The following is an 18302-nucleotide window of genomic DNA, read 5'->3' on the forward strand; positions in this document are numbered from 1 at the left end:
CTTTTAAGATAAAAGTCAGGGGTGCCTGGTTGGCTCAGTTGGTTAAGTGACTGCCTTCAGCGCAGGACATGATCCTGGGTTCCTGGGATCGAGTCTCATATCAGGCTCCTGCTCTGTGGGGAGCCTGCGTCTCCCTCTTGTTCTACTGCTCCTCCTGGTTGTTCTTTCTCTCTGTCTGTCAAATAAATAAATAAAATCTTAGGGAAAAAAAGACAAAAGTCCTCTGATGATTAAGAGAACTGTTTTTCCTGAATGTAGGAGATATAAGGGTTTTAATTTTATTAAATAACAAGTAATAAGAGAACCAATAAGGGCAATAAAGGAGTCTTAGTTATTAAGTCTCATTAAATTTGCATAATGATCTCTTGGAGCTGCACTTGCTAATACTAACCTGATTAGCTTAAAAAAAAAAAAAAGACAAATTCATCCCATCCTTCAAACAGCTGGAAAAGAGGACGATTTATTTTTATTATTTTTAAAAGATTTATTTATTTATTTATGAGAAAGAGAGAGAGTGAGAGAGAAGGAGCAGGGGGAGGAGCAGAAGGAAAGGGAGAAGCAGGCTCCCCATTAAGCTGGGAGCCTGAAGTTGGGCTCTATCCTGGGACTCCAGGATCATGACCTGAGCTGAAAGCACACACTTAACCAACTGAGCCACCCAGGTGCCTCAGATGTTTGATTTTTAATTCCTGTGTTTGTTAAACATAATAGCAAACATTTAAAAGCAGAAGAGGCAATTCCAGATGTATCAAATCAAAGGGACACATAAAATTTTCAAAGAAAAATATCCAAATTAAATTGTCTCAAAAAAATCCCTTCTCTAATTTTTGCAGCATAATCTGGGAATTACTGAATAGGAAAGAACATAATGTAGTACACTGTAATTTTGAGGAAAACTCGAGACAATTGGATTGATCACTGTAGTGCCTAGAGTAATTAATTTTAGATTGATGTTAGAGAGGTATATGGTATAGGTCTCTGACATGCCAGTTTTCATATTTACCAAATTCAAAGTTACTTCTATAAAAAGTTGGGCATCAGATTTGTAACATTAAACTACCTCCTCCTTTGTAATGTTGTTTCTAGATAATATCAAGGTACAAATATATTATTTTTACATTTTTCTAGAAAGTTAACTACAAGTATTGGGAGAAAGGGCTCACTTTATTGACTAATTTTGTGGTGAAAATATGCTATTTGTACTTTCTTCCAGTGTTTATTACCTAATATTAAGTAAGAGATAAAAATTCACTACAATATTTTATAAATTTATAGAAAGAGATAATGTCATATAAATAACATACTATGGCTAAAGTATTTCTCATGATTGTTATTCATAGAATATCTCTCTTGAACTGATCTTTCACTGATGTTGAAAAGTTTGCGTTGTAGCTGAAATATTTTTCATGTTTAATGTATTTATTGAATTTCTCTTGTCTGAATTTCTTTATGTTTGGCACATTAAGACTTTTTTCTAAGTCCTTTTTTCCCCTTTAAAAAATTTTAAATTCAATTAGCTAACATAGTACATCATTAGATTTTGATGTAATGTTCAATGATTCATTAGTTGCTTATGACACCCAGTACTCATCATATCACGTGCCCTCCTTAATGCCCATCACCGTTATCCCATTCCGCCCCACCTTCCTCTTTTATGAATCCTTGATGTTGAATAAGGTAGCATTTAATGATGAAGTCTTTCCCACATTTGATACATTCATTGGGTCCCCCCCACTCTGGGTATGCATCCTTTGATGTTGAGTCACATATGTACTCTGACCAAAGAATTTACAACAGTCATTACACTTGTAGGTTTTCTCTCGTCAGTATGAGTTCTCTCATGTTGATTAAGATGTATACTTCTACTAAAAGACTCACCACATATTGCATTTATAAGGTTTTTCGTGGTATGAATTCTTCGTGTTGAGTAAGATGTGTATTCCGTCAGAAATTTTCCCACATTCATTACATTCAAAGGGTTTTTCTCTGGTATGGATCCTCTTAAGTTGAAGATGCTATGACCTATGTTTATAGGCTTAGTTGTATTCAGTACATTCATGGGATTTCTCTCCCACGTTTATTCTCAGATATAAAATAAGCTGAATGCTCTGAGTAAAGGTTTTCCTGTATTTTTTATATTCATATAGTTTTTCTCCACTATGAATCCTCTTATGTTGAATAAAGGATGATCTACAATTATAGACTTTGTCACATTAGGGCACTGATAGAGTTTTACTCCAGTATGAGCTCTGTGATGCAGAGTGAGATAGCAAAAAACCTCAAGTCGGATGACACTTTGTACTCCCCATATGAAATCTCAGATCTTGGTGACTACTTAGGGTGTTGCTGGAGATTTCATGTGGTAAGTGATTGTCATCCATAAGAAAAAGCCTCATTCAGGAGAATGTACTTAATGTAATGACTTTGGGGGAGACTTTAGTCTGAACCCAAACCTTATTTCAGGGGAGCATATTCCTAAAGGTTACATAGTGCTTAACTGTAACATGACGGAATAACTTTACACAACCCAGAACCTAATCAATCAAAAGAGAAGCTATAGAAGTGAAAAGCCTTACAAATATAGCAAATGTGGAAAACACCTCAGTTGCATCACGTATCTTACTCAAATTCGGAGACGTAGGGGCACCTGGGTGGTTCAGTGGGTTAAAGCCTCTGTCTTTGGCTCGGGTCATGGTCCCAGAGTCCTGGGATCAAGCCCCGCATTGGGCTCTCAGCTCAGCGGGGAGCCTGCTTCCCTCTCTCTCTCTGCTTGCTTCTCTGCCTACTTGTGATCTCCATCTGTCAAATAAATAAATAAAATCTTTTAAAAAATTCAGAGACATATTGGAACTTCAGAGACATACTGTCTCATAGCGGAGACAAAGTCTACAGTTGCAATGAATGTAGGTAGCCACCTAGGTGCCCCGAATTTTCATTTTTTAAAAGATTTTGTCAGAGAGAGAGAGTGAGCACAAGCAGGGGGAGTGGCAGGCAGAGGGAGAAGCAGCTCCCTGTTGAGCAAGGAGCCCAAAAGGGGACTCTATCCCAGGACTCTGGGATCATCACCTGAGCTGAAGGCAGACACTTGACTGAGCCACGCAGGCATCCCAAACTTTCATTTTAATTAACCTCAAAATATTCCTTCTTAAAAATTTTATTATTTATATGAGAGAGAGAGAGATAGTGAGAGAAAGCACAATCAAGAAGGAGAGGGAGAGGGGTGCCTGAGTGCCTCAGTGAGTTGAAGCCTCCGCCTTCGGCTCTAGTCATGATCCCAGGGTCCTGGGATTGAGCCCTGCATCGGGCTCTCTGCTCAGTGGGGAACCTTCTTCTTCTCCCTCTCTGCCTGCCTCTCTGCCTACTTGTGATCTACGTCTGTCAAATAAATAAATAAAATCTTAAAAAAAAAAAAAAAAGGAGAGGGAGAAGCAGGCTCCCCGACAAGCAGGGAGCCTGACGTGGGATCACGACCTGAGCTGAAGGCAGATGCTTAACCAACTGAGCCACTCAGGTGCCCCTCAAAATATTTTCTAATTTTCCTTGTGATTTCTTCTCTGAACAACTGGGTATTTAGCAGTTGGTTAGTTTCCACATATTTGTGGATTTTCCAAATTTTCCATTATTTCTAATTCCATTCCTTTGTGCTCAGAGAACACACTTCTATGACTTCATTTCTTTTAAATGTATGGAACCTTGTTTTCCTTGTTTTATGGTCTATCCTGGAAACTGTTCTATGTCCACATGAGAAGATAGTTCTTTGTTACTGAGCGGGGCGTTCTATAGTTTTCTGTGAGGGTTAGTTACTTTCTAGTCTTCTTCAAGTGTCACATTTCATTGCTGAACTTCTGTCCAGTTGTTCTGCCCATGACTTTTTAAAAAGATTTTATTTATTTGACAGACAGAAATCACAAGCAGGCAGAGAAGCAGGCAGAGAGAGAGGAAGGGGAGCAGACTCCCTGCTGAGCGAGAGCCTGATGTGGGGCTCGATCCCAGGACCCTGGGATCATGACCTGAGCCGAAGGGAGAGGCGTTAACCCACTGAGCCACCCAGGCGCCCCTGTTCTGCCCATTATTAAAAGTGGGGTGTTGAAACCTCCAAGTCTTATTGTTGAATTGTCTATTTCTGCCTTCAACTATGTCAGTTTTTGCTTCATGTATTTTGAGACCCTATTGTTAGGTATATATATATTGCCTATATGTTTATAATTGTTACATAATTTTGATGGATTGACTCTCTTACCATTATATAATGTCCTGTCTCTAGTAACAATTTTTGTTTTCAGGTATATTTTATCTGATGTTAGTATAGTCACATAGCTATGTTTTGGTTATATCCTTGCAGGGAATATCTTTTTCCCTACTTTTCCTTGCAACCTATTTGTGTCTTTGAACCCAAATTGAGTCCTTTACAGACAACTCATAGTTGGATTGTGTTTTTAAATCCATTCTACATAGGGCACCTGTGCCGCTCAGTTGGTTAAATCTCTGCCTTCAGCTCAGGTCCTGATCTCAGGGTCCTGGGATCAAGCTTCCCGTCAAGCTCCCTGCTCAGGCGAAGGAAGGTCTGCTTCTCCCTCTGCCATCCCCACTGCCCGTGTGTTCTGTCTCATAAATAAGTAATAAATAAATAAATAAAATCTTTAAAAATTAATCCATTCTACCAATCAAAGCCTTCTAATGGAAGTGTTTGACCCATTTACATTTAATGAGATTACTGATAGGAACTTACATTTGCCATTTTGCCATTTGTTTTCTATATGCATTATGTCTTCATTTGTTCCTCAGTTCCTCTATTATTGCCTTTTTAAATGTTAAATAGATATTTTCCAGTGTCCTTTTAAAAAATACATATATTTCAGCTATTTTCTTAGTGATTGCCTTGGGGATTATAATTCACATCTTAATTTATAGCAATCTAGTACATATAGCACCAATTTAATTTCAGTAATATATAAAAAGTTTGCTTTTATATAGCTCCATTTTCTCTCATTTATACTGTTGTTACAAAACCTAAAATAATTTACATATTCCCAGAAGTAATAGGAGAGTTTAATAAAGCAGCAGTCTATAAGATCATGATATAAAAATATGCTATGCTTTTCTATACTAATTACAAAGCAGGTAAGAAAAACTATTAAAAATACACCATTTACAATAACAACAGAAACTAAAGGTAACTAAAACACCAAACAAAAATTATGCAAAACCTGTGAGGGAAAATTATAAAATTTGGCTTAAAGATATTTAAGGGCACCTGGGTAGCTTAGTTGGTTAAGTGGCTGACCCTTCATCTCAGCTCAGGTCCTGATCTCAGGGTTGAGAATTCAAGCCCAATGCTGGCTGGGCTCCATACTGGGTGTGGAGCTTAGGTTTTTAAAAAAAGATATTTAAAAAGACCTAAAAAGAGAGATAATTTACCATGTTTGTGGATTGGAGGATTGGGTATTATAAGGGTGTCACTTCTTCCCAAATTGATCTAAAATAGATTGATCTATTATAAGGGTGTCACTTCTTCCCAAATTGATCTAAAGACCTGATTTAATATAGTTCCAAGAAAAACTTCAAAAATTCCAATAAAAATTTCAAGTGTGTGTGTGTGTGTACATGTTGTAACTTGATAAGCTGACTAAAAAATGTATATTAAAAAGTGAACAGACAAAAATAACCAAGGCACTCATGAAGAAAAATAGGATGGGAAGATTTGTCTTACCAGATAGCAGAACCTTTTATAGAATTACAATAATTAAGACACTCTGATAGTGATGTAGGGATAGACAAAATGACCAAAAGAACAAACCAGAGAGCTGAAAACAGACCCAAGCACATATAACAGAAGTAGCACATCAAAGAAATACTATTGGTATAATCCATTATCTAAATGGAAAATACAGGATTGAATCCCAACCTTACACCAAGCACAAAAATCAATTCTATACAGACATGAGACTACATGATAAAAGCAACACCTTCAGTTTTTAAATGAATATATAAAATGCTACCTTTTTGCTGTTGGATAGGAAAAATTTTATTAAGCAAGACACGACACACACTAATGATAAAAGTAATAGTTGATAAACTCAATTACATTAAAGTTTAAAACTTCTGTTCATCAAACACCAATGTAAAGGAAGTTCCAAAATCATTTGCCACAAAAAACTGAGAAAAGATATTTGCACATATACACATAATAGACAAAAGAGCATTCCAGTGGGGCACCTGGGTGGCACAGTCAGTTGAGTGACCAACTCTTGGATTGGCGCAGGTCGTGATCTCAGGGTTGTGAGATCAAGCCCTAGGTCAGACTCTGCACTCAGCAGATATGATCTCATCTCTCTCTCTCTCTCTTTGCTCATCCCCCCTGCATGCTTTCTCTCTCGTTCACATGGATAAATACATCTTTTTTTTTAAGTCATTCCAAAAGTTTAAAGTTTATTGACTTAAGTAGCAGTTGATTTTTGTGGGTACTGACTGGGAGGTAGTCTTCTTGGTGCTATAAATATTGTACATCTTAATCTGAGTGTTAGTTCTGTGGTTTAAATGTTTGTGTTCCTCCAAATACATATGCCCAATGTAATGGTATTCGGAGGTAGGGTAGGTGGGGTCTGTGGTGGGTGCTTATGCCGTAAAGGAGGAGCCCTTATGAATGGGACTAGTGCCGTATAAAAGACACTCCAGAGAGTTCTCTAGCTCCTTCCACCAAGTGACAACACAGCCAGAAAGCACAAGCTGTGAGCCAAGAAGGGGCCTCTCATTAGAAGGTGACCATGCTGGCACCCTGATCATAAATTTTCCAGTCTTAGAACTGTGAGAAATAAATTCCTGTTGTTTAGGGGCATCAGGGTAGCTCAGTCAGTTGAGTGTCTGCCTCTGGCTCAGGTTGTGATCTCCAGGTCCCAGGATCAAGTCCTGTATCAGGTTCCTTGCTCAATAGGGAGTCTGCTTCTCCTTCTGCCCCTCCCCACTCTCTTGCATGATCTCTCTTTCTCGCTCTCTCAAATAAATAAACAAAATCTTTTTTTTTTTTAAGATTTTATTTATTTGACAGACAGAGATCACAAGTAGGCAGAGAGGCAGAAAGAGAGTGGGGGGGGAAGCAGGCTCCCTGCTGAGCAGATAGCCCGATGTGGGGCTCGATCCCAGGACCCTGGCATAATTACCTGAGCCGAAGGCAGAGGCTTAACCTACTGAGCCATCCAGGCACCTCTAAATAAACAAAATCTTTAAAAATTTCCGTTGTGACTTGGAAGGAAACAAGATGGCGGGGGAGTAGGAGATGGAGATAGCATTAGGTCCCAGGAGTTCAGCTAGACAGTTATCAAACCATTCTGAAGAGCTACAAACTCAACAGGAGATCAAAGAGAAGAATAGCAGCAATTCTAAGAACAGAAAATCGACCACTTTCTGCCAGGTAGGACGTGCAGAGAAATGAATCCGAAGTAATGGGAAGATAAACTGCGGGGGGAGGGGCCTGCTCCTAGGAAGCAGTGGAGCAGAGGAGCACAAAATCAGAATTTTTAGAAGTCTGCTCCACTGACGGACAAGGCTCCAGAGGCAAAGTGGGGGTGGACCCCTCGTGGGGACAGTGGGGGACAGGGCCCACGGGGTCACAGAAAGACTGGGGGTGTCTGAGTGTGGCAGAGCTGCCATGTATCAGAGTGGGGAAGCTGGCTGTAGATGGAGCCGAGGAGTAATCTCTCCACTTGGGGTTACCTTAAACCGTGATCTGCGGCACAGTTGGGCCACTGCTCTTTGAGCAGGGACGTCACAAGTGACAGATCCAAGGAGACTCACCTTCCTCCTTTGGGAGGAGCGGCCTGGGAGTGCATGGCAGGAATCTGCTGGATTTGGAGACTCCAAATTGGGTTGTGCACCAGAGACAGAAACTCTGGGTCACAGGCCAGGCAAGCATGGAGTGTGGCCAGAGACCAGGGAGACGGAAGTGATTGAGCACTTTTCTCCGAGGGCGCACTGAGGAATGGGGCCCTGAGCTCTCAGCTCCTCTGGGCCAGAGATTTCACTCTCAGCCTCCAAAGCTCTATGGAAAGCGTTCAGGGAACAAAAGCTCTGAGCAGATTACTTTGCCTGGCCCCTGGCAAAGGTGGTGCAATTCCACCTCGGGCAAAGATATTTGAGAATCACTGAAACAGGCCCCCTTCCCCGAAGATCAGCAAGAACATCCAGCCAAGACCAAGTTCACTGATCAATGAGAACTACAGAACTCCAGAGCTAGCAGAAAGCAACACGTAGAATTCATGGCTTTTTTCCCATGATCCTTTAGTCTTGCAAACTTATTATTTTTTTATTTTTTCCTTATTCTTTTTTTAACTTTTCCTCTTTCCTCTTTTAACGTTTTTTAAAACTATTTTAACTTAACAATACTTTAAAAAAATCTTTTAAAATGTTCATTGTTATAGTCATATTTTTTTTTTTTAAAGATTCCATCCATTTACTTGACAGAGAGAGAGAGATCACAAGTAGGCAGAGAGGCAGGCAGAGAGAGAGGAGGAAGCAGGCTCCCTGCAGAGCAGAGAGCCCGATGCGGGGCTCAATCCCAGGACCCTGAGATCATGACCTGAGCCGAAGGCAGCGGCTTAATCCACTGAGCCACCCAGGCGCCCCTGTTATAGTCATATTTTATCCCTTCATTGTATTTAACCTTATTTTTTGTATACATGTAAGATTTTTCTTTAAAATTTTGGAATACAGTTTCTTCTAATAGATCAAAATATACCCTAAATCTAGCGCATGGCTTTGTTCTAGTCTCCAGCCTGATCATATTCTCTCTCTTTTTCTTTTTCCAACAAACTTGTCTTATCAAGTCATTTTTTAGGATCTTTTAAAATTTTCATCTTTGCAGTCATATTCCATCCCTTCATCGTGTTTACCCTTATTTTTATATATACATTGGTTTTTCTTTCTTTAAAATTTTGGGAGGTAGTTTCTTCTAGGAGACCAGAATACACCCAGAATCAAGTGGGTTCTATTCACCAGTCTAATATACTTTAAAAAATTTTCTTTTATTTTTAAATTTTCTTTCCATTCTTCTCCCCCTAGTTTCGGGTCTCTTCCAATTTGGTTAGTGCATATTTTCTGGGGTCATTGCTATCCTTTTAGCATTTTGTTCTCTCATTCAACTATTCCTATCTGGATAAAATGACAAGGCGGAAAAACACACCACAAAAAAAAGAACAAGAGTCAGTACTGATGGCTGGGGAACCTAATCAATATGGACATTGGTGATATGTCAGAACTAGAGTTCAGAATGATGATTATCAAGGTGCTAGCTGGGTTCAAAAAAGGCATGGAAGATATTAGAGAATCCCTTTCTGGAGAAACAGAATCCCTTTCTGGAGAAATAAAAGAACTAAAATCTAACCAAGTTGAAATTTAAAAAGCTACTAATGAGGTGCAATAAAAAATAGAGGCTCTTACTGCTAGGATAAATGAGGCAGAAGAGAGAATTAGTAATATAGAAGACCAAATGACAGAGAATAAAGAAGCTGAGCAAAAGAGGGACAAACAACTACTGTACCTCAAGGGGAGAATTCAAGAGATAAATGATACCATAAGATGAAACAATATTAGAATAATTGGGATCCCAGAAGAAGAAGAAGAAAGAGAGAGGGGGGCATAAGGTATATTGGAGCAAATTATAGTACAGAATTTCCCTAATATGGTGAAGGGAACAAGCATCAAAAATACAGGAGGCACAGAGAATCCTCCTCAAAATCAATAAAAGTAGGTCTACACCCTGTCATCTAATAATAAAACTTAAAAGTCTTAGTGACAAAAAGAAAATCCTGTGGCCAACAGACACATGAAAAAGTGCTCCACATCACTTGGCATCAGGGAAATACAAATAAAAACCACAATAAAATACCACCTCACACCCGTCAGAATGGCCAAAATTATCAAGTCAGGAAATGACAGATGTTGGCGAGGATGCAGAGAAAGGGGAACCCTCCTACACTGTTGGTGGGAATGCAAGCTGGTGCAGCCACTCTGGGAAACAGCATGGAGGTTCCTCAAAGAATTGAAAAGGGAGCTACCCTATGGCCCAGCAATCGCACTACTGGGTATTTACCCTAAAGATACAAATGTAATGATCTGAAGGGGCACATCCACATGAAGGTTTATAGCAGCAATGTCCACAATAGCCGAACTACGGAAAGAACCTAGATGTCCATCAACAGATGAATGGATAAAGAAGACGTGGTATATATATACGATGGAATACTATACAGCCACCAAAACAAATGAAATCTTGCCATTTGTAGTGATGTGGATGGAACTAGAGGTATTATGCTGAGCGAAATAAGTCAATCAGAGAAAGACAATTATATAATCTCTCTGATATGAGGAATTTGAGAGGCAGGGTGGAGGATTGTGGGGGATAGGGAAGGGAAGAATGATACAAGATGGGATCGGGAGGGAAACAAACCATAAGAGACTCTTAATCTCACAAAACAAACTGAGGGTTGCTGGGGGTGGGAGGATAGGGAGAGGGTGGTTGGGTTATGGACACTGGGGAGGGTATGGGCTATGATGATCACTGTGAAGTGTGTAAGCCTGATGATTCACAGACCTGTTCCCCTGGGGCAAATAATACATTATACGTTAATAAAAATAATTTTTAAAAATTTCTGTTATTTATAAGCCACCCAGTCTATGGCATTTTGTTATAGCAGCCTGAAAAGACCAAGACAAGGAGCAAACATGAATATAAAAATCCACCTGTCCATATAAAATATGTGCCCTATACTACAAATTAAGACCCTTACAATTCATTAAGAAAAAAGCCAAAACAAATTAACAGGAAAATGGGCAAAAGTCATGAACAAGCATTTCACAGAGCCATTCTTGCCTATGGGTCCCAGGGGACAGGTACAAAAATGTGCCCAGAAGCAGTTAGTAACAGCAAAAAATATGAATGATCCAAATAGCCACTGAAAGGAGAATGCACGTGAGATATCACCTTACACCAGTTAGAATGGCCAAAATTAGCAAGACAGGAAACAACGTGTGTTGGAGAGGTTGTGGAGAAAGGTGAACCCTCTTACACTGTTGGTGGGAATGCAAGTTGGTGCAGCCACTCTGGAGAACAGTGTGGAGATTCCTCAAGAAATTAAAAATATAGCTTCCCTATGACCCTGCAATTGCACTTCTGGGTATTTACCCCAAAGATACAGATGTAGTGAAAAGAAGAGCCATCTGTACCCCAATGTTTATAGCAGCAATGGCCACGGTCGCCAAACTGTGGAAAGAACCAAGATGCCCTTCAACGGACGAATAGATAAGGAAGATGGGGTCCATATACACGATGGAGTATTATGCCTCCATCAGAAAGGATGAATACCCAACTTTTGTATCAACATGGACGGGACTGGAAGAGATTATGCTGAGCGAAATAAGTCAAGCAGAGAGAGTCAAGTATCATATGGTTTCACTTATTTGTGGAGCATAACAAAGAACATGGAGGACATGGGGAGATGGAGAGGAGAAGGGAGTTGAGGGAAATTGGAAGGGGAGATGAATCATGAGAGACTATGGACTCTGAAAAACAACCTGAGGGTTTTGAAGGGGCGGGGGGGGGGGCGGAGGTTGGGGAACCAGATGGAGGGTAATAGAGAGGGCACGTATTGCATGGAGCACTGGGTGTGGTGCAAAAACAATGAGTACTGTTACGCTGAAAATAAATTAATTTTAAAAAAAAGAAAGGAGAATGCACGAACCAAGTAGAGTATTATATAGCAGTGAAAAAGAATGACCACCAGCTCCACCCCAGCAAACTGATGAATGTCAGAAGTAATGTTATGTGTAGAAGGCCAGACCCACAGGAGCACACGCAGTATAAGGCCATTGTTACTGCCCTCGAAGATAAGCGAAACCAGATGACACACTGTGTAGAGATACCTACATACGTGAAAAGATATATCTATAAATAAAAGTCAGGGAAACACACAATTCAGCCCAGCAGGTGCCTTTGGACAGAAGGAGAGGAGTCATTGGTACTGGAGTGGTTCCTGGGTTGGGTAGTTGATTCATGGCTTTTCTGCTGTGATGCCTTTAGCAGACACGCATGTTATGGGGTATCTTGTATGTTATCGTTCATGACATTACACATATAATAAAGAGAAAATTGATCTCCTTCAAACTGAATGTTGAGACAGGAAGGTGGAAGGGAAAGATCTTAACCCACTGAGCCACCCAGGTGCCCGGAAGGGAAAGATCTTGACGTGCGTGTTAGTTACAGGTATACACAGATGTCTGACGTGACCTGGTTTGAGTCCTGGGAAGCGGTCTATACTTGTGCTCCCTTCTCTCCCTCCTCACGCCAGAGTCATGAAAGGACTCAAAGGGGGATCAGTAGGGTGGGTGGGGAGTGGTAAGGCCTCCCCTCCTGTGATATGGGCGCTCCCGCAAGGCCCCCAGTCCATCCTCTCCTAGTCCTGACACCCCCGCTCTGCATGGACATCACCCCCAACTTCATCCCCATTATGCAGCCCAGGCCTGCTTCTCGACACCAGCCTCCCCACCACTTGTACACTCTTCATCCCCTCCCTTGTCACCTCCCCACACTGGGGCACATCGAAGTTGAGGGCAGAGAGCCCGGCTAGGGCCAACTCCAGGTGGGGTGGGGAAACCCTAGGATTGGGCTGAGCAACAACCTTGCCCTCCCTCAGGCCATCCAGGGAAAGGACCCTAGGGACGCAGCCAGCCCTGCCAGCTGGGCCTGCCATGAGCACCCCCAGCCCTGCGGGCCTGGAAATAACCAGGCCAATACTCGGAGCTTACTCAGTGCCAAACCCAATGCAGACAGCTTTATTCAATGAGAGCGGATTTATGCCGCGCCTACTGTGTGCCAGGCACTTTTCCGGAAGATGCAGGGGTGTCCCTGCCCTATTGGAAGTCAACCCCAAAGAAGGACAGAGGCCAGAGACCCCACATTCTGGGAGGAAATGCAAAGCTTGCCGAGTGCCTGGTAAGCAGTTGCAGGGAGAGCATGGAGAAGGGCCCCTGGGTCAGGACAGGCCTTTCTAGGAGGCCATGTGAACTCTGCCCTGAGGCGGAGGGAGCCGGATGTGTATAGGCCCAGGGTGGGGCGGGAAGAGGGGGTGCTAGCATGGGGAGCAAGGAAAAGCGGGTCACTGAAGGGACAGGTCCAAACCCCGGGGGCACGCAGGATCCCAGGCTCTTGCAGGAGTGAGGTGGGAGTTCGGGGGGGATGTCGGGTAGAGGTGGGTCCTAATCGGAATTGGGTTGATCAGGCTCCTCCCTGAGAAGACAATGGCGAAAACCAAGGCCTGGAGAAGTGAGACAAGTGGGGGTATGGGGGTCCGGAGATGGGGGACATGGGAGTGAGAGGTGTCTGCCAGGGTCTGGGGTCACCAGGAAGCGTGAGAAGGAGAGCATAGCCAGCTTTTTCAGTGCTGCTAAGAGAAGAGATATGAGGACAGAGAAATGCCCTCTGGCCACAGGGAGGTGAGGGGACCCAGCCCTCAGACTGCCTCATGCTCCTCTCTACTAGGAATGATGAGACAAGGGACCATCCCAGGGACCAGTGGCTGTTCACATGGTCCTGATGTGGAGAACCCAGCCAGCTGGCAGAAGGACAGCCTCTGAAGAACCCTGTGTCCCTCAGAGTGGCTCTCCTCACTGTTCCACACAGACCCTCTTGCCCCACTCCACAGAGGTTAAAGGGTTCACTCGCCCAGGTTGTGCAGCTGGGGATGGTCATGAACCCAGAGGGTCCAACTGGGAGCCCAGGCTGGGCCTGCAGGCCACACAGATGCTGGCAGGCCTGGCCCCATCTGGGGCAGGCTGGGAGGTGGAAGGCCACAGTCTGGACTGGTCAGAGCCACCCCAGACCAGACACTCTAGGGCTGCTGACGCCAGAGTGAGGCAAACAAGGTCATTATCAGGTAATGAGCTCATTTACTGAGGTCAGGCAAGGTCATTACTGGTTAATGGGCTGTCCCCTGCAGAGCCCCTTGCCCCAAGACCGTTCCTAGGGAAAGCCTGGGTAGCCAGAGCCACCGGGCGTAGCCAAGGGGCGTTCAGGGGCAAGGTGTGCCCAAATCCAGTCTCCACAGGAAGCCTTGGACCCTCTGGCCCCTTCTTTAAAGGAGGAGCCACTGGCAGCTCAGACCTGCCCTTTAGGCCACAGGCGTCCCATGTACCCTGCTCACCTCCCAGTGTCCGTCACCACAGCCCCCCTCACCATCTCTTGGCCAGCAAAGACTGCTTCTGGGCGCTGAAGGCTGGAGACATGGAAGCAAGGCAACAGGGCCCACCAGAGCTCTGTGAGGCAGAACGAACTAGCCCAGAATGGTGTCGTGAGTAACGACCCAAGCCAGAGCTGCGGCCTTAGTCTCCTGAAGCTCCACCACATGGCCCACACTTCAGGGCCCCAAAGGGACCACAGCCTTCCCTTCCTAAGAGCCCTGGGGCTGAGGCCCAGACCCTAGCCAAGATGGGGTTTCGTCAGTCAGGCTCCCACAGCAAGCGGCCCAGCTGACCCAGAGAACGGGTGGGCACTTAGGCTCTCGAGTCCATGACAAGGGCCAGGGTCCGTGACCAGAAAGGCGAGTGGCAGCCCACTCCTGGCCCAATTCCAAGGTTAGCCCCTTCTCCTCCCAGCGGGACTGGTGGCTTAGGGAGAACACACTTCTTGCTCCCCTGGGGGTCCCCCTCCCCACAGAAACCCTCAGGGCCAATGCGGAGGGACCCCGTATCTGCATCTCCATGTACCCCCCTTCGCTGAGAACAAGGCTGGGCAGGAATTTGGTGTGCAGACAGTTGGAAGAAGACAAAGACCATCATGCCCTGAAAGGTCACACTCAGTTCTAGATTGCAGGGTTGGCGACGGGGTGACCTGGGTATCTGCATTGCCAGACGCTCCCGTGACGACTGTGAGGCTCTCCTGCCCCTTCCGAGGCCACTAGGGCCCCCTCCAACATACCAAGCCCACCTGGCCCTGCCCACTGAAGTCTTTCCTGGATCCCACCACCCTTGGGCTTTAGAAAATAAGACCTCCTCTCTGGGTGGCTGCCAGGATTTAATGGCAACAGAGGACAAAGGTGAGGCAGTTCAGCTACCCCTCCTTGTCTAGACAGAGGCAGAGCCCCAGGGTTTTCCCTCCTCCCAGGCCCTGAGTTAATCAGTGGTCAAGCCTGCTAATCGCCCAACCTGCCTGTACAGAGGGGCCACCTGAAGGCACAGAGCCCAGATGGGGACAGCTCCCAGAGCTGGTGGCTTCTCACAGTCACAGCCAGCCATGACCTCATATCTGGACCACCTGCAGGATTGTCGGCTCTTCACAGCAAAGGCTCTGTTCCTATCACATCCCTCCATCAGCCTCAACAGTCAGAAAACTTTGCAGCCCCTGTGTGCCTTGGCAGCCCAGGCCCAGCTTTCCTGGCTCTCACACCACATCACAAATCTGAAGACTGTCCATGATCACCACTCCACCTCCCACCCTCCGCCCACCCGACCCAGGCTTTCCCAGCCTCCCTGCCCACGGATCGGGTCGTAGGGGCCTCCTTCATTTCATCGTGAGGCTCAGAGGAGGCAGAGCCCCTGGGTCACACAGCCTAACTCCAGCAGGCATGGGGAAGAAATCCAGGACATTTTTGTCTGCAGTATTTTAATTACTGAGGAGAGGGGAGTAGGAGTATGGTTAACGAGACTCTAGGGACCAGCAGAACCAGATGCTGGAGGTCCCAGGGGATCAGGTGACTCAGCAGGAATGGGGGGGTCCTGCAGGGTTTGATGGAGTGCCAAATTCTCACCTCCACATGTACCTTCCAGAGAGGCTGCAATGAATGAATGAATAAATGAATGAATGAATGAATGAATAGAGGGGATCCAGAAGTCTTCATGGTGGCCTGGGGCTAGGGCTGTCAAAGAACAGGGGTGGCTGGCTCAATCACACACACATGGGCACAGAGCTACATAGTGGCGAGGCCCCTGTGGGCTCTGGGGACACAGGTCCCAGTGGTTGCCTTGCCATCTCCCTCCCAGCCCAGCCTGGATTCATGCCAGGCCCTCCCTCCCCACAATTTGCTAACTAGCCCCTAGGGATTGGTGAGAACAACATGCTGGGCAGAGGGATACCGCCCACGGTGCACTGTCCATACCCTGTGATGGACCCGGGCAGGTGCAGGGGTGAAGGCACTGGGGTGAAGAAGGGCGGAGTACAGCAGTGAGCAGTGCCCGCACAAGGGGTGAAGGTGGCAGGGACAAGAAAGAAAGGCTACGAGGGTCTTGAATGCCAGGCTGAGGAGGTGCATGGGCTGACTAGAGTGAAGGGTAGAGGCCCTGCCCTGCCCAGGACCCTCAACCCCAGGCTCATTCACTCATCTACTCTGGCATCCAACATCCTATGTGTTTGGTATCTCTGAGAACTCAGTGACCCAGTCACCCGGTGCTCAGGGACCCTACTGTGGATTCAGGTGGACAGAAAACAGAGCCATTTAAAGTTGGGGGCAAGGGTTCTGAGTCACCTGCTGGGGGCTGGGGCGGCCAAGGAAGGCTGTCCCGAAGAGGTGGGATGAGTGGGAGCCGCCAGGGGAATGGTGTGGGGTAGGGACATTCCCAGCAGGAGAAACTGCCTGAGCAAAGGCCCAGAGGGAGGGGTTGAGGTTGTTGGGTAAAAGAAGACATGGCCAGAACACAGTGGGGGTGGGGTGACATCCAGCGGCTCCCTGAGGACTGTGGCACAGCAGAGAGCCACCCAGACCCCTGAAGAGCTTGAGTGGGGGTGCCCTCGAGGAGGATGGGTTCCTGCAGCCAGGGTGGGGGGGTGGGGGGGTGGTGGTGGCAGGGATAATATCGGCCTGGACTAAGGTATAGAAGTGGGGCTCTAGTGAGTGAGGAGGACTGGGGGCGGGAGTGTCCATAACCGCTGCTGCTTTCCCCTGACTGCGATGGGGTCAGTAGTTTGGAGTAGAGGGTGCGAGCCCGGCTCCTGACTATGGTCTGAGAGCCTAGGCTTCTCTGCAGCCTCATTACACGTCCTGTCACCCCCTGCCCGGAAACCAGTCCTAGCTGCTCAACCCAGCGAAGTGTAGTCCCCGTGAGCAAGGCCAGCACACTCGAGCCTGCCTGCATTGCCCCGCTGGGGTCCCCTGGGTCTCCATCCACCCGCCCGCTCCACCCCCGCCCTGCCGGAGTTCCCCGGGCCAGGCCAGATCCCCGGAGGCCTCGGTCGTTCCCACAGCCGTCCCGGGGGCCCCTCTCCACGGAGCGTCGCCGGGGCCCCAGCGGTCGCTAGGCTGCGGGCTGGGGCTCCCGACCAGGCCCGGCTCCGCTGGCGGTGGCGGCTGCGGCGCAGATGGCGGCGGAACCCGGGCGCCCGTGGGTCCAGGCGCGCACCGCATACGGCGCGAGCGAGGCGCTGCGACGGGCTGTTGGCCGCCGGCGGGACCACGGGCCGCAGGGCAACGGGCCGGGCCCTGAAGAAGCCCGCGCCCCGGGTCGCCTGGCTCGCCTGCGGGGCCAGATCCGGGCCGAGGCGGCGGCGCGGGCCGACGAGCCTCGGCTGCTGAGGCTGGTGGAGCGCGCGGGGGCCGCGGCGGGGGAGGCCCGGGCGCCGGGGGCCGCGGGGCGAGCGGACGCGCGCAGCAGCGGCTCGGTGTGCTCGGTGTGCGGAGAGCCGCGCGGCGGGGCCACCTACCCGGCGGGGGTCCTGGAGGTGAGCGAGCGACGGCTGCAGGAGGGCCTGGCGGCTGTGCGCGCCGAACTGGGCGCGGGGCTCGAGGCGCTGCGTGCGGAGCTGCGTGCGGAACTGGACGCCCTGCGCGAGCTGCTGCCGCCCCCCCCGCCGCCCGCCCGCCGGGAGCCCCGCGCCGCCCCCCGCGCCGCGCCCCGCGGCCCAGCCCTGCTGCGGGCGCTCGGAACCATGAATGTGTTGGCCGCGGCCGCGAGGCCCTCCGACGACGCCCCGGATGGCCCCGCGGACGGCGGCGCGAACCGGGCCCCGGCCAGGAAGAACTTCAAGAAGACGCCGGTTCCGCCCGGGGCCGCGCAGGGCAGCGGGGATTGAGGGCGGACCCCGCCGAGGGTCTCCGGGACCCGGGACAGATCCACCCCTCTCGTGGATGGAAAAGGAGCCTCAGAGGCCGCCTGCTCTGGCTGCGGCCTTGGGATGTAGCTGTCGGGACGCGAAGAGCCTGGGGACTCCCGGGGATCAGGTTTGGGGAGTGCAGATGGCTTTGCGCCTGAGACCCAGTCCGGGGTGGAGGAGGGGCGGAGGCCCTTTTGGCCTTAGACCTGCAGAAGGGTCTGCCTCAGGGGAGGGT

The 18302-nt window shown here is 47.5% G+C and overlaps 1 protein-coding gene across 1 annotated transcript; it reads left to right on the top strand.

Moving 5' to 3' along the window:
• Positions 1-17335: 17335 nt before the first annotated feature.
• LOC123954430 (protein FAM246B-like) lies at positions 17336-18221 on the top strand. The gene has a single exon (XM_046025583.1). It carries the CDS (start codon positions 17336-17338, stop codon positions 18044-18046), a length of 711 nt encoding a protein of 236 aa, XP_045881539.1. The 3' UTR covers positions 18047-18221.
• Positions 18222-18302: the final 81 nt, after the last annotated feature.

The sequence above is a fragment of the Meles meles genome, chromosome 12 (assembly GCF_922984935.1).
Source record: "Meles meles chromosome 12, mMelMel3.1 paternal haplotype, whole genome shotgun sequence".
Lineage (NCBI taxonomy): Eukaryota > Metazoa > Chordata > Mammalia > Carnivora > Mustelidae > Meles > Meles meles.

Bases quoted from the DNA above. Each gene is read 5' to 3' on its own strand.
- LOC123954430 (XM_046025583.1), top strand. From the start codon at position 17,336: ATGGCGGCGGAACCCGGGCGCCCGTGGGTCCAGGCGCGCACCGCATAC.